The 15870-nt window shown below is 34.7% G+C and overlaps 1 protein-coding gene across 9 annotated transcripts in view; it reads right to left on the bottom strand.

Moving 5' to 3' along the window:
- The window catches only part of SLC16A7 (solute carrier family 16 member 7), a 155120-nt gene that overhangs the window by 11188 nt on the left and 128062 nt on the right, over positions 1–15870 (bottom strand). For all 9 annotated transcript variants that reach the window (XM_053661916.1, XM_037168006.2, XM_053661919.1 and 6 more), the window contains 2 exons: positions 4474–4617; positions 879–1694 (listed from right to left, as the gene is read on the bottom strand). In XM_053661916.1, coding sequence (XP_053517891.1) covers positions 879–1694; positions 4474–4617 — 960 coding nt within the window. The remainder of the gene's footprint in view (positions 1–878; positions 1695–4473; positions 4618–15870) is intronic.

The following is a 15870-nucleotide window of genomic DNA, read 5'->3' as shown; positions in this document are numbered from 1 at the left end:
AAGCATAAGAAAATAGCATAATATAACTTTCCATTCTAACTTTAAGTCAAATATTTCTATGCATACAATGACTGTGACACTTCAAAATACATAGACATTAGTTCTATGGCTCCATCCGAGGTAGTGTCACCTTGGGCTACCACAGCTACATACTTTCTGTTTCGGGAATTTTTTATCATGATCAGGGAACAATACATGATTTCCAGAACTAAAGTTTCAGCTCTGTGTGAGCACAGCAGTGAAAACGTGGGCTGAAACAAGTGAAAACCCTGCTTTCCTTACCCCACTGCTCTAGCTCAACTAAGAAGAGGAGCAGAGACAGTGGCAACTGTGTGAGAAGCAACTACAGCAAGACCCATTCATTCAAAAGTATTCCCGGGGTGCCTACGAGGTGCCAGATGCCACCTGTGGAGTGTCCGGGGTGGCAGGAGGCAGAAACAGGATGAAAAAATGGATGTATTCTGGTTACAGAATGAGCGCTTCAAGAAGGTGCACAAATCAGTTACTGTCATTGTCACAGCTGGCGCCATGGTTTGGCAACATTAATTCGATAATTAAAAAGTGACATTTTTATGATACATTTTAAAAAACATCAAACAACTGATATGGATAAAAACCTAAAAAATATGCCACTAATTGTCCATTTAACTTAAATTCTTAAGTTCATCTGTTCAGGTTCTGAAACAACTTTAGATCTAAATTCAACTAATTAGGAAATGTAAAAAAGACTTAAAAAAAACTAAAATGAACACACCCACAGCCTTCCAGGCTATTAGTATTTTTTTTCTTACAAAGCACATTATACACTAAAAAGAAAGCCTCAGTGAATGACTATTGATTTTATGCTTTTTGTCTTCCTTGATGGGAAATGTTCTTACCAGCAAGAGGAGGCCCAAGAAGCACTGGACAACACTCCACAATTGTGACGAGTCCCACAGCACTGGAAAATCTTTGAGCACCAACAAGGTCCATGAGACTTTCGAAGAGGACACTGCTGACACTCCCAAATCCAAGGCCAAAAAATATAGCATAAAACACCAGGCTCGTGTAGTCCTGTGCCAACGGGCACAAGAGGTGGCACACTCCATTGAACATGACTGCAAAACTGAAGAAGTACTGGATTCGAGGTCGAATGAGTTTGGAGTTTGCAATAAGTCCTACAGAAGGCCTCGCAAACATATCAACAAAAGCCATGATAGACAGCAAGAAGGCTGCAGAATACTCATCAATTCCCTTATCTTTAGCATATGGGGCCAAAAATATAACAGGGGCAAAAAATCCTAGGAACATAATGACATTTCCAGATAAGTATATCAAAAATCCCCTATGCTTGAAAAGGGAGAAATCAAAATATTTATCAATGGTTTTCCATATCGATGTCTTCTGATAGTTTTTCTTCACACTTGCCTCAGGTGCTGTCACGCCAACCTTAGTTTTTGACTTAGCGGTTTCTGTGGGTCCAACGGGTCTCATGAGGGACCCAGCAACACAGGCATTCAACAATATCCCTCCCAAAATCAAGAAACTCCCTTTCCAGCCGAAAGTATTAAAAAGGAACTGATTGAAAGGAGCTAATGTACTTAAGAAAACAGGACTTCCTGCCATGGCGAGTCCATTTGCCACTGGCCGTTTTTTATAGAAGTATTTGCCAATGATGGTTAAGGCAGGTTGCAGGTTGAAGGCCAGACCTAAACCTGCAAAGAACGAAAGGAAGAAAAACACACGCACGTTATGCCACTCACGAAAGCAATGGCTGTTCACAATGTTTATTCAGTTGGGTGAGGCAGAACTCAGAATGCAGTAGCAGGCAGTGATTTTTGTTAATGACAAAATCAACAGAATGGCACATACAAAGGTTCTCACAACTGGGCACTTGGTATGTCCAATAGTTTCAAAGCCCTTTCATTTTAAACCACAAAAGTAAAACCCAAAACTTTTATTGATGTTTAGCTAATCATAGAATAGACTGGAACTAAGATACATGATGAGTTCTTATAATCGCAATCACTTAATTCCACAGATAAAAAAGAGAGTCCATCTCTTTTTATACTGATATACATGTATATGGGATACATTTTTTCCTTGTGGAAAAGACCACATTTAAAATGCTTTCTTTTCATAGTTGAACAGACTAAATCCTTTGTCACTTACAAACAATCCTAGGTGTCCCCAGAGATATATCTTTAAAACTATGCAAATAATACAATGATAAAAAATTAATGCCATTAGTTTCATGTTCTATATCCTTTATATTACACGTCTCATGAATATAGATACACATGTGTGTTAGCTAACAAAGAAATATTTGGGCTTGAAACACATTCTTATTTCAGGGAGTAAAGGTTATTGCTTATATAAGTCAAAAGTTCCTGCTGTGTAGGGTACTCCTTGGCAGTGCTAAATATTGCCTTTGAAAACGAATTATTTCTTATAGCTTTCCAAGGTACTATTTAGCAATAGTAATGAATAGGTCTGTTTTAAAAGTACATAAAATGTATGTATAGAAATCATCTTTCTTTCACCCTTAGCTTAGGTATTACTCCATATGATTTTAAGGGCTTAGAAGAATTCTGCATTTACCAGTTTATGTAAATTGAGACAGTATTGCAAAGTGGTTAAGTATTTAGATTCTGGGACACTCAGTTCAGAGTCAAAATAACTATTGCAAACACTTAATGCACATTATTTTCTTTTTAAAAATATTTTATTTATTTCTTTTTAGAGGTGTGGGGAGAAAGAGGAGAGATATGTCGATATGTGAGAGAAACATCAATGTGTTGCCTCTCACATGCGCCACAACTGGGAACCAGATTTGAAAGCCAGGCACGTGCCCTAACCAGGCATGTGACATTACATAATGACCTTGTGACTATTATTATTATTTGCTAATATTTATGTAAAAGTAACAAAATGTTGAGCAATCTATAAAGTCTTATATGTTAATATTTATATTTAATTATTCCAAGAACTCCCAAAGAACAGAGATATTATTTCCCCCATTTTAAAGACAAAGAGAATGAGGCACAAGGAGGTTAATTTACCCACGATCACACAGTGACCATGTGCTACATCAGGTTTTTAAAAAGATCCGTCTGATTTCAGATACTGGCTATCTGAAAGTCTATTGGCTCATAATGACTTAAGATAAATTTCACGTAGTTGTATTTAATGGTTGACTCTAGAAGCACCAAAGCCTTCACAACTCACAGGAATAGAACTAAAGTTAGAATAATATAGAGGATGGGGTAAAAGTAAGCTTACAATTATTTGTATGGAAAATAATACAATTTTAATAAATAATAACAAACTTTTGCATACTCACAACTATAAATCTACTTTTGCCCCACCCTGAATAACGCTGTTGATATTTATAGGACAGTAAAACCAAAATCATCTTTTTTCTACTATATCTATTTGTTGGCCTAGCTTTATTTCCACAATTGTAATGCACAGTAGTTCAGCACAAAGTAAAAGACATTCTCTCCACTGTGACAATTTGTAGATGTAGTAAGATTCTCACTTACAAAAGGTATTTGAACATATCAAAAAAGAGAGCTGTCAATAAGTAGTAAGAGAAAGATTTTACCATCAATATGTTGTAGGCTTTAGTGAGTCTATTTTTTTAATCACATGATATATAAGTGCAAGGTTAGGCTGATCTAAATCATAATACGAAGAGATAATATTTGTCTTTTTATTTGTGGGCATAAGAAACATACTTAATTTCTTTATATTTTGAAGTTTAATCTTTCTTAAAACGGAGTACACATTTATTTGATTTAATTTATTATTGAGGTTAAAAAATAGTATTTTCTAAGTGTACATATTCAGGTGAGTTTGAGCCCACAGACTATGCACGAGCAACAACCACAATTGAATGGGAGTATGTCATTTGAAAACATTTGTGTTTAGTGGCAAATGGGCCTTATAGCGCTTTTAAACAGAATCCTTTAGTGAGGAAAAAAAGGGGCAGCGTCAACGAGCTCTACATAAACAGAACGCAGACACCAATAATTCTATTTTTAAAGCTCAGTGCATCCAGAAAATATCTTTCTGGCACCATTTTCAACCTATTATAATTGCACATGAGATACTCTGAATAGTAATAATTAATGAAAAATACACTTTTTGACAATGAAGCTATTTATATGCCAGAAAGCCTCTGCCCATTATCTTAACTGGTTGAGGAGTAAAGGGTAAAACAATAAAAACAGGCCGAAGCTGTTGTATTGTTGACATTTATATCATAGCGCAGTACATGTCTGATAAATCCTTTTTCCGTAACTTAAAATGATTTTGATTGGACATCCCATAGCTAGTATTTCCATGTACTAGATAAAGATCATTTAAGATTGTATCTGATATAAAAATAATTTTTAAGGAAAACAGTAAGAATATTCTCTTGCTCATGCTTTTTAGAGAGCTTTGTAAACAAAACCAGTGTTAAGATAACAAGCTGAAAACCAAACTTACCTCCGAGGAACCCGACAGTGAGGTAGAGCTCTATCACGCTGGAACTAAACGAGGCTGCGACCATTCCCGCCGAGCATAATAAGCCTCCCATCATCACCACTGGCCTGCTGCCGTATTTATTCACCAAAATACTGCTTAAGGGACCTGAGTGGAGATGGGAGTAGGAAATTTTCAGTTGCTGAGCCGTTTATTTATTTTTAACACCGTTAATTTTTAAAGCTGAGAAAGCGCATTTTAATTACCCAAGAAAAATGGTAGTTCCCCATGGAAAATAATGAAGACTTTTCAATACTTTCCAATTAGTTTGACTGGTTATCTGTAACCATACATAGGAAAGCACATAAAATAATAAATTAGAACTGCTTAATATATATATATATACTTTATGACTGTAATCATTCAACTTTTGATGGAAAAGTTTTTAAACAAGACATAGTTAAACTGTTGCAGTATCTTAACAAGTGCAGGTAAATTTATGTGACAAAAATCCAAGCATTACATAAATTATTTATGTGCATTAGAGTTCTATTTTTTAGTATACTGCGTGCACAGTATACTGTGCTCTTAATTAGAGTTCAATTTTTTTAGAATTCACTATGACTTTTCTTTAATATCATATTTCTTTGATTCTAAGACACCTATTGTTTCCATATCTTATTATACTCTCAACATTAGACATAAGGATGTCTTACACCTGATAATCTCTTAACAATTCCTTTTCTTCAGGCTCCAGTCACAGGTCTATGAATGCTGGAACTGGATTGTTACTTCTGTGGCTCGACTGCACAAAGGCAATACCTCACATTTCAATGAAACCACTTACGGACCATTTTAAAAGGAATATGCAGTCTTCGCTGCTGTCTGAAAAATCTTCTGTTGCCACACTTCGGTAAGGTCAAGAGAGTACCAGCAGCAAATGCACAGAATGGATGTAGTGGTGTAGGTGGAATTACCAGAGAAAAATGGTTGGTCTCTTAATTAAAATAGGCTTCCTCAAGGGTGAGGAGAACAATTTCCTATGTGAAACATGGGGGACTCAAAAACTAATTTAGGAGAGACAGATACTGACTAGAAAGAAGTTTTGAAATAAATGCCTTACTCAATCTATTTAATGTACATTTTCTAAATATGTGTGTATGCATAAAATATTCAAGAGTAATTAAAATGATTTAAATAATCTGTTTAAGTATGTCTAAAAAGCTTTTTTGGTAATTATAAAATTAAAGTTATAAATATTAATAAAGGGTTGCATCTTATTTTAATGCACAGCATTTTTTTCTTTAATGGTAACTTTATAAAATAGTGGGACAACTTACCAATTGAGGCTTAGAATCAGTGAAAGTCCAGGCTATTTTATAAGACTTGTCAATGTGTAAATGATTTGATTTCATATTCCCTTTTTAACTTAAAATTATATTTCATCTGAAACTTGGCACATTATTTTTCTTAAAATTACTTAACTAACTCAATTTAATTCAATTGAACTCAAATCAGTTTAATGCAGTATTTCTTGAGATCCTAGTGTGAAACAAGTTGCCACATGCTGAGGATAAAATAATACAAAATAATTATCAATTACTTGGGTTAATAACAATAACATCTCTTCTCCGTACCACTGATATTATATATACTATTTTCCATGTGGTGCCTCAATAATTAACAAATAAGTTAACTGATTATTACATTTTATAAGTTTTCCAAGAGTGCATAAATTTAAATTGGAACATAGGCTATGATTCACAACTCATTTGCAATGAATGTGAAATAATTATACACACACACACACATGCGCACACATATCAAGCCTTCTTGCATCACTGGGGATCATTGAGAGTAGTGAGTAAAGAAAGCATTCAGAGAAATTGGCATTTTTGTTTGTTCGTTTGTTTTGTTTTGAGGTAGCTTTGATAATTTCTATATTAGAATCAGTCAAGATGCAGTAAGAGTTATAATTTTAACAAATATTTTTATTTTAAGTTACATTCTTTAGTTGAATGATATCCTATATGAGATATACTTACACGATCCATCTATAATCTTTTTTCTAGCAAAAAAGAGGTGCTTTATAAATGATGATTTAGAAATAATCAAAGCTCCTCACTCCTTCATATCAAATACTTATAAAATATGTCTACTTGCTAATAGTTCTGGGTTAAAATTTAAACTATGATAAAATAAAATATACTCATTTTGTAAAGAATTACTAAACACTTAATATTAGCTTGAGGAGGCAGCTAACACATGTAAAACAACACCATCCACTACCTCTCTCCATCCTACAAGCAGCTTAGTTTACTGTTATCAAAGATAAAAATAAAATGAAAAAGAGCTCATCACATATAATTTTTATTAAACATGAGCTAGCTTCCCAGGTGTCCATTTTAATGAAACATAGGCTTAACTATATTCTGAGCTCATTCATTCATTCATTTATTAATTCAATCATTCTGGAAGTTTGTACTCAGCAAGTGTTTTCCAAATAATCATAATATTTAATCATTAGTTATGTCAAAAAAAGAAAATTCTGTACCTGCTTATAGTTATATCTGAGCTTATAAGTACAGCAGTTGTTCATCAAAATTCATTGTTCTATTTGCTCATCAAGCAGTTATAAAAAATGTCATGCAAGAACAATAATATCTTACTTCCAAAAAAGTCACAAAAGCATTAGGCTGTATCTAACTCAGACTATGTACTTACTAATTTCTTCAGATCCTGCTTTCCAATCTAAGAATTTTTAGTGTTGAGTATAATGGCACATTCATGCTAACTATGAAGTTGTAAAGGAGAGTTTTCTCAGAGAGTAGTGTAAGAATCTCAATACTGGCACCTATATTTTAGTTGCTTCTTCTATTTTCTAAAGGAAACTTTTCTCAGCTACTCTGTCTTATGGTTCTGGTTCCATAACATGTAGCAAAAGAATACACACTCTGGCAAGGCAGCTTTTGTGGGTTCTTATATATTGCAGAGTTTGCTCACTCTTAGAACTCCTATAGCACTTAGAGTTGGTAACACATATACAACAACACACAAAAAAGTTTACCTTCCACTTCATTAGTTTGAATCATGTTCATACATTCTATTCTAAGCTCTGTGAAGTCATCTGCCATATATACTATTATTCATCAATATTTATTGAGCTATTACTCTTCATAATCATTGTGCTAAGAGTTGTATTTGCATTCTTGCATATGGTTTTTGTGGTCATCTGATGTGGTTTAATGGAATCTGATGATATAATTGCCTAATTAAAATTATGTAACAGTTGAAAAAAATGAGGTGTATAAAGGATTTAGATAACTTGTTCAAGATCACATCAGTAAGTAGCAGAATGTGGGTATGAACCCAGGGTCATCCGATTTTAACACCGTGCTATTAACTTTGTGTAGAAGAGACTCAACAATAGCAGGGCTAAACCACCATCCTTAAAAAGGCCTGATTGCAAGTTGGTTTTTGTCTGGCACCTGGGAACTTGGATTTTAGATATATTCCCATCATCTTCCAACTGATAAGAGTGGCTCACTGCGCTTCAGCTATTTTAAAGAGGGTATTTTTAAGACTTTATTTATTCATTTTTAGAGATGGGGGAGGAGAAGGAGAGAGAGGAAGAGAAACATCAATGTGTGGTTGTGACTTGGGTGTCCCCTGCTGGGAACTGGCCTGCAACCCAGGCATGTACCCTGACTGGGAATTGAACCACGGTTGTTTGGTTTGCGGGCCTGAGCTCAATCCACTGAGCTACAACAGCCAGGGTTGTGCTTCAACTATTTTATAAACAAAGAGGTTTATGCTGAACATCTGCCTTCCTTCTGGGAGTCTAGAATTTGGTTGTATGCCAGACACAGAATGTCTATGCAACCAGTAACCCAACAGAAACCTTAAGCACTGGGTCTCTCATGAGCTTCCTTGTTAGACAGCACTTCACACATGTCAAAATTAGTTGGTGAAGAAATTAAGCCCATCCTTTGTGATTCCATTAAGAGAAAACTCTTAGAAGTTTGTGACTCGTTTCCTCTGTACTTTGTCTCATGGTTTTTTCCTCTGATTTTGTTTTGCCCCTTTTCATTGTAATAAACCATAGCCATGGAATTCATGGTTGAGTTCTGTAAATCTAGAAAGTGAGTCATCAAACCTGATGTAATCATGTGGACTGTGAAAATAACTACTGCACTATATTTCTCCTACTGCTAATTTTGGGTTTTGCATATAGCACTTATAAACAGATGTTAATATTTAAATTTTTTCTTTCATTGATGCTATAGATAGGGGAAGGGAGGGAGAAATAGAGGGACAGAAACATCAATGTGAGAGATACATCAATCAGTTGCCTCCTGCACTGACTCCAACTGGGGACCAAACCCACAACCCAGGCATGTGCCCTGACCAGGCATCACACTGGGGACTTTTCAGTTCATAGGAAGACATCCACCTGAGTCACATCAGCCAAGGCTTTGTTTATATTTTAAAAAGAAATGACATATGTATGTATGTATGCATGCATGCTGTTTCTATTGTTTTGTATATTGTTATCCTATTCTGTAGGCATAAACTCATAGTGCTTGTTTTTATTTCTTTTGTATATTGCATGAGTACATAATAAATGCTGTGAGAAAATTTGGGGAGTATGTTATGCAATGAACTGTTCATAAAACATGTTTGATCAAACTAAAACCATGAATTGAAATTGACTATCAATTTTCACAATATAAAATTTTTATGCATAGTATAAACACTAACAGAAGAAATGATAAACTGCTATAATTTATTTTTCATTTGCTTTATTTCCAATTTGTATATGTAGTATCCTGTCAAGTCAAATGATAAAAAGCACTAATGCAGAACTGAGAAAAAGTTGCTTGCAATTTCAGAAATTTATCTGTGTTTACTACCACAGTATTTTTCTTACTAACAGAGACTTTCTAAATTTGAAATATTTTTCAAAGAGATTGCTTTGAATTAAAAATCTGTTGCTATTTTAAATTGAACAGAGTATGAGCTCCTCGTTAGTTAGTAACTCCTTGTTTGCCTGAGGTCTATCTGTGCACTGAAGTTGGCATTGAAATCCACCTGTTTATCCTCTCCATTTGATTTGTTTCCATTTCAATTCAGTGAAAAACATGAGGGGAGAGACCCTGAAAATTAGACAGCAACTACCGCATTTGCTTTTTGAATGATGAAGACATAAATGTTACCCAGATAGAGCATAAGTTAGTATGCTGCTTGAAGATAAGCTCATTTCAGCTCCACAAAAGATAAATCTTTACCGCAGCTGAAGATACTCATAGTGTATTCACTCAGCATTTATACAGTATGTTAAGTATATAAAGCATTTGAATAAGTGTTTCAAGTAGCTGCAAAAGTCAAGAAAAGGACTGATTAACATAGTAGGTACATTTGGTGCTTAACAGGGATAGAGAGTGACAGGGTCCACAAACTCATAGTTTCTGCATTTGCTGTTCCCTCTGTTGGAAATATTGTCTTCTTTATATGTAAATAGTTTATTTTTCACATACGCAAGTGTCTGCAGATATATCAACTTCTTAGAGAGACTCCTCAGCATTCCAATAGGTGAAACTATCAAACTTTAATGAGGTACTAAATACTATTGTAATATACGCCTATACAACTATCTCCCATTTTCCATACTTTCTATATTAAATATTTTTTCTACTTTTGCTTGTTTCAATGCCTGCCTGCATTGGCCTGGTTGTAAGACAAGTTCCTCAATTTTATTTTAATAAGATAGTTATTTTTAGGTTCGTCTTTTCCTCTCTGTATCTATTCAACCACAGATTGTCCCAACTACGTATCATCACAATTGTTTAAAAGAGTTCATTAAGCTATGTATATTTGGGGAAACTGGACAAACTGACATCTTATCAAAATTGTTTAGTACAAATCAAAGGGCTTGAAAGTGACCATTCTCTATGCCCGAGGACAGAAATGCCAAGCACGTCCTTGGTGTTTACAGGTTACATCATGCTCAACCACAAAAAGCATTCTCACTTGTTTAAGGCTGGCAGTAAGGCCATAGCTACATAATAATAGAAATAATATTTCTTAAGGACTTGGCAGTTCTAAGCTCTTCACATTATAAAATCACATTTAATTCTATAACCCCTCTAAGAGTTATTATTTCTTCATTGCTATTTGTTTTATTTTTCATTCCCACTTTATAAATAAGGAAACTGAGGTGCAAAATAATAACTTTCAAGGACTGCTAAAGCACTCTGCTATAACTCCCTATTTTCTATGGGAGGAATGATTAAATATAGTTTACATGCATGATGTTTATTCTTAAAAGAATTATATTTAATACATTGCAAAAAATTAGATTTGACAATCTCTGTTCTTTGCAATAATGTTTAAGAAGGTAAGAAATAAGATCATTTAGGCCCTGGCTGGTGTAGCTCAGTGGATTGAGCATGGGCCTGTGAACCAAAGGGTCACTGGTCTGATTCCCAGTCAGAGCACATGCCTGGGTTGCAGGCCAGGTCCCCAGTGAGGGGTGTGCAAGAGGCAACCACACACTGATGTTTCTCTCCCTTTCCTTCTCCCTCACTTCCCCTTTCTCTAAAAATAAATGAATAAAATCTTTTTAAAAAGACTATTTATAGAAAGTGTTGGTTCTATACCAACACTTCTATAGCCATGCTCTCTTCTTCCATCTGAATCCTGAGTTTGTCCTACACCTAGCCTCCTCTGTGAGAGGGGGTGGGGCTTCATAAGCACTACAAGCAAATCATGATGAAACCATTCCCACTACCAAATACTGGTATGAACACAAGAATTTTGCAGCAATATAAATAGGGGGGAGATTTCTGGGGACTTCTCAGAAAGTATTCCCTGTCTTATAAAGCAATAAAATGTCTCAGTATGTTCTCATGACAGTGTGATGCCTGGAGGAGCCATAGTCATCTATGGACCATGCTGAGTGCTTGAAGATTGGGCACGTACTTAAGCCCTTAACAGATCCAAAAGCCAAGCAATCAACCCATCCAGCAGCTGTCTTACAGACCTCTTGTGATCTAATATCATGAAATTTCCTTATTAGTTTACCAATGGGCACTGGATTTTTCCTTACTTCCAGTCTATAATAGCCTAACTAACGTAATCATAAAAATTCAATTTCTATTTAAAATTTCATAAAATCTATTAAGACTTTCTCATACTAAGAAGTAGTTAACATCTACTATGTACCATTTTTCCCTCTAAAGTTTGAAAGACTACTTAATTTCAAATAATTATTTCAGTGTGATCTAACTAAAGAATATTTAAAGTGATTCTGTCATTTTCCAATTTGTTATATTTAATTAAATGTTGAAATGCTTCAATCCCAATAGGATTTTTGAAATATATATATATGTAATTTAAATGTATCTTAAATATATATATTTCTATTAACCAGTAAAGAAAAGTCAATTGGTAAGTTGAAGAAGTATATCTGTGTTAGACAATGAGTAAACAGTATGACCATTTCCAAAGGATGCTAAAATGCATTTCTGATCATGAATAGTTTCCCCTCATAACTCTTTTTGTACATAGAATACTGCACGAAATCTTATAAGATTGCATATTTTTCCTCCACCTATTCCTCAAAATTGGTTTTAAATACCACTGCCATATGTATTCCCTGAACCCATCTGCCTAATGTAATCCCCCTAAGCTTTTAACTGCTACATTACTTTGTTCCTATATCTCTTAAGATAGTAACAGCATTTTACCTTGTGGTATATTTATTTTCATATTTGTATCAATGGCTATAGTTCAAATTTTTGAAGGGCAGTGGTATAATTTATTCATATTTATAACTTACTTAGGCATAAGGGATATCATTTATTTCATATAGATAGTGATTATCTTAAATTTGTTTATATTAAGTTGTTTACTAAGTTGATTTAGGATCGTCATATAATTCTACAATTACTCAACTAACGTGGTATCGGTATTTGTCATAGAAAAGGTTTTAAGAGGATATTTAATCTACGAAGTTCTTTTCTCATCTAAACCATAATATTACCAAAAAAGTCAACTATATCCCAGGATAAAGGTCACTTTAGGGACATATATATGATCTTCATTCATCTTATTTCTTCTCTTTAAACGTATTTTGTTTTATGAATAAAGATGTTTTAAGCAAACAAAATTCTCAACTAAAGTTATAAGGTCCTCTTACCCCAATATCCTTGCTACTATTTACTAGAGCATGTACAGTATATATAATGCAGAGAGAAAAAGGTGTGTGTGTGTGTGTGTGTGTGTGTGTGTGTATGACGAACACAGAGACTTAACACCAAGAGAATGTGTTCCGAGCATCCTTTGTGCATCTTTCCCATAAGTTTTAACATGTTATAAAGCACTACAGAGTAATAATAGTTACTATTCTCTACTTATTTCAGGAAGTAAATAACTAATATTTAAGAGTCCTCACTTGGCTAATACTCTTGGCTAGCAACTCTGCATCCATTTTCTCCGCTTCTTCTTCTGGGAGAACACATATTCCTCACAGGCGTCTGCTTCTTGCCAGGCAGCCATATGCTCAGAGTATTACACTCTGTACTGAGGTGGTAATCACTCCTGTTTTATTAAGAAAGCCAATCGTGAAAATCTCATTCCCTTCTTCATTGAATGATTTAGGGCTGCACTTATGTTACAGTTCTGGCCAATGAGACATTAGTAAAAATCTACTAGCAATTTCTGGGAAAAGTTCTATTTCTCCAAAGAGGCACAGAGGAATCACTAAATGTTGTCTTATACACAGATGTCACCTTGAACCACAACAGCCATCCTGTGACTATAAATAGAATAGCCTTAGATAAACGCATTAGCAGAATTTTGGATTCAGACGTGGAGGGTTTTGTTTGTTGGTTTTTTGCACTTTATGCGAAGTGGTACAATTTTTGGTATAGAATTGCATTATTATTGAAATATAGCCTCCTGAATTATATAGGCTGTTTAATAAAATACTATACTTTGATGGTCTGGTAATTCACTAAAAAATGAGAGAGGGAGAGAGAGAGGGAAGGAGAGAAAGAGAGAGAGAGAAAGAGAGAGATGGCCTAAAGAAAAAGCTGAAACACATGAGCTGGCAGTTTTAGGAGCATCACAGTGAAGCAGACTTGGAACCCTAATGATGCCATTCCATAGTCACTTTGTATTTAAAATTCTTAGTAAATGAGATAGTGTGTTTACTTAGTATATAAGCCTACTGAATGCTTAAGCTGAAAGTATCCTTGCAGATAAGCCTGCAGTAAAATAAATTTTTTCCTTAAATATTGTGGTACAATGAAGGATGGACTTAGAAATGCCAAGAGTAATTATAACAAAAAAGGTTGGTTCAATCACATGTCTAATTGGGAAGCTGTTATTTAATTTTACGTTAAAGAATTGGTCAAAGAACATGTATAAAGGACCCATGGACAAAGACAATAGGGAGGATTAACTGTGGAAAGTGGGGGGTGGGTAGGGTGAGGGAGAGGAATGGGGGTAAAATAGGGCAGCTGTAACTGAACAACAATAAAAAAAAATAGCCAAGATCTGGAAGCAACCTAGGTGCCCGTCAGTAAATGAATGGATCAAAAAATTATGGTACATTTACACAATGGAATTCTATACAGCAGAAAGAAAGAAGGAGCTACTACCCTTTGCAACAGCATGGATAGAACTGGAAAGCATTATGCTGAGTGAAATAAGCCAGGTGGTGAAAGACAACTACCATGTGATCTCACCTTTAACAGGAACCTAAACAACAAAACAAACAAGCAAGCAAAATATAACCAAAGACACTGAAATAGAGAACAGGGGGACAGTGACCACAGGGGAGAGGGGAGGGAATTTCAGGGGAAAAAGGGGAAGGATTTACAGGAACTAGTATAAAGGACACATGGACAAAAACTAAGGGAGGTAGAAATGGGAGGGAGGTGGGGAGCATGAGGGCGGGGTTGGCTGGGATGGGAGTAAAAGACAGAAAACTGTACTTTAAAAATAATTTTAAAAAATTTTAAAAAAAGAATTGGATAGTTTTGTTTAATAGCTTGTTTTATGGGTTTCCAAAAAAAGCAGCACACATAAATTTACTGCACTACATGCATTTATAAACAAAATGATAACTTTAAGTTGACAAATGTTTATTGGTTTTCTGAATTTCATGAGAGTTTAGATAAAATATGTGACATTATCTGGATATGTCTTCGTGTTTGCCTTTAACCTCTTCATAACTGTCCTTACACACACACACACACACACACACACATTACAAAATTTTAAGAATGGTCTCTAAAGTCTCACTATTTATTCTTAATTGTGGGATATATATGTTCTAATCTATATAACATTGTTATTAACCTAGGAGACAATATTATTTTAAAAAATCACAATAAACCATTTCATATCCTTTGGCATTGCAAGAACCTTCATGAGCAGATCTGGCTTATTAGTGTTCTCAAAGTAAATCTAAAATGAATGAATGAATGAATGAATGAATGAATGAATGAAAGAAACACACTGTTTCACAATAAATGGTGCATGCTATTCTAATCAGTTTGCATAAGGAATCAACACATTCCAAAGACTATCACACGCTACCTGTATCGACAGCACCTGAGATGAAGGCCACAGAAAGTGGAGTAGCGGGGCATGTGGGCAGCAAACACTGGTTTCAGAGGCAAGCTCATAACAATACTTAAGAAAGAGGGGAACATATTTGCAGTATATTTTGATTTTAAAAATCTTAGGCAAAATATGAGAATATAAAAAGTGAAGGATAACTATAAACATCTGGAAATGTGAGGTCAAACCAAAAGCAAAAAATTGGAAATTACATTGTATATTTGATAGATAAAAGAAAGAATTGCTTTTAATAAGTTTAAGATCACTAAGAGGAGGTCAGTGGGGATTTGGGGAGAAGAGATGGAAAGCCTGGAGAAGAGTGATAACATAAGTTTCAGGAATTAAAAACCAGAGTCACTAAGATAACCCCGAGAAGGGAGACAAAACGCAAAAGTCTAACACCTGAGATACTTCATAGGTGTGAGATTCGAATCTCAGAAAACTTAAATTTGTATGGAGAAAAATATGTGGAAAAGGAAGGAGTATGTATTTCTACTCTTTACTTAGCCAAAACAATAGGGAGTGTTTTACTGGTCTACCAATTAAAATTCAATTCCCAGCCAGGTTAACATTTCCATCCTGACTTTCAGTAACAGAGAACTTGTGAACACCAAAAAATAAAATAAAATAAAATCCCCCAGCTACGTTATCAGAGCTTATTTTTTAAATATATATATTTAAGGTGTACACAATGATGTTTTGATATATGTATACACTGTGAAATGATCACCACAGTCAAGCTAGTTAACCTATCAATCACCTCACACAGTTACCTTTGTGTGTGTGCCT

The sequence above is a fragment of the Artibeus jamaicensis genome, unplaced genomic scaffold, assembly GCF_021234435.1.
Source record: "Artibeus jamaicensis isolate MK-2021 breed Jamaican fruit bat unplaced genomic scaffold, CSHL_Jam_final contig_233, whole genome shotgun sequence".
In the NCBI taxonomy this organism is placed as follows: Eukaryota; Metazoa; Chordata; class Mammalia; order Chiroptera; family Phyllostomidae; genus Artibeus; species Artibeus jamaicensis.
This window is presented reverse-complemented; position numbering and strand designations above follow the sequence as displayed.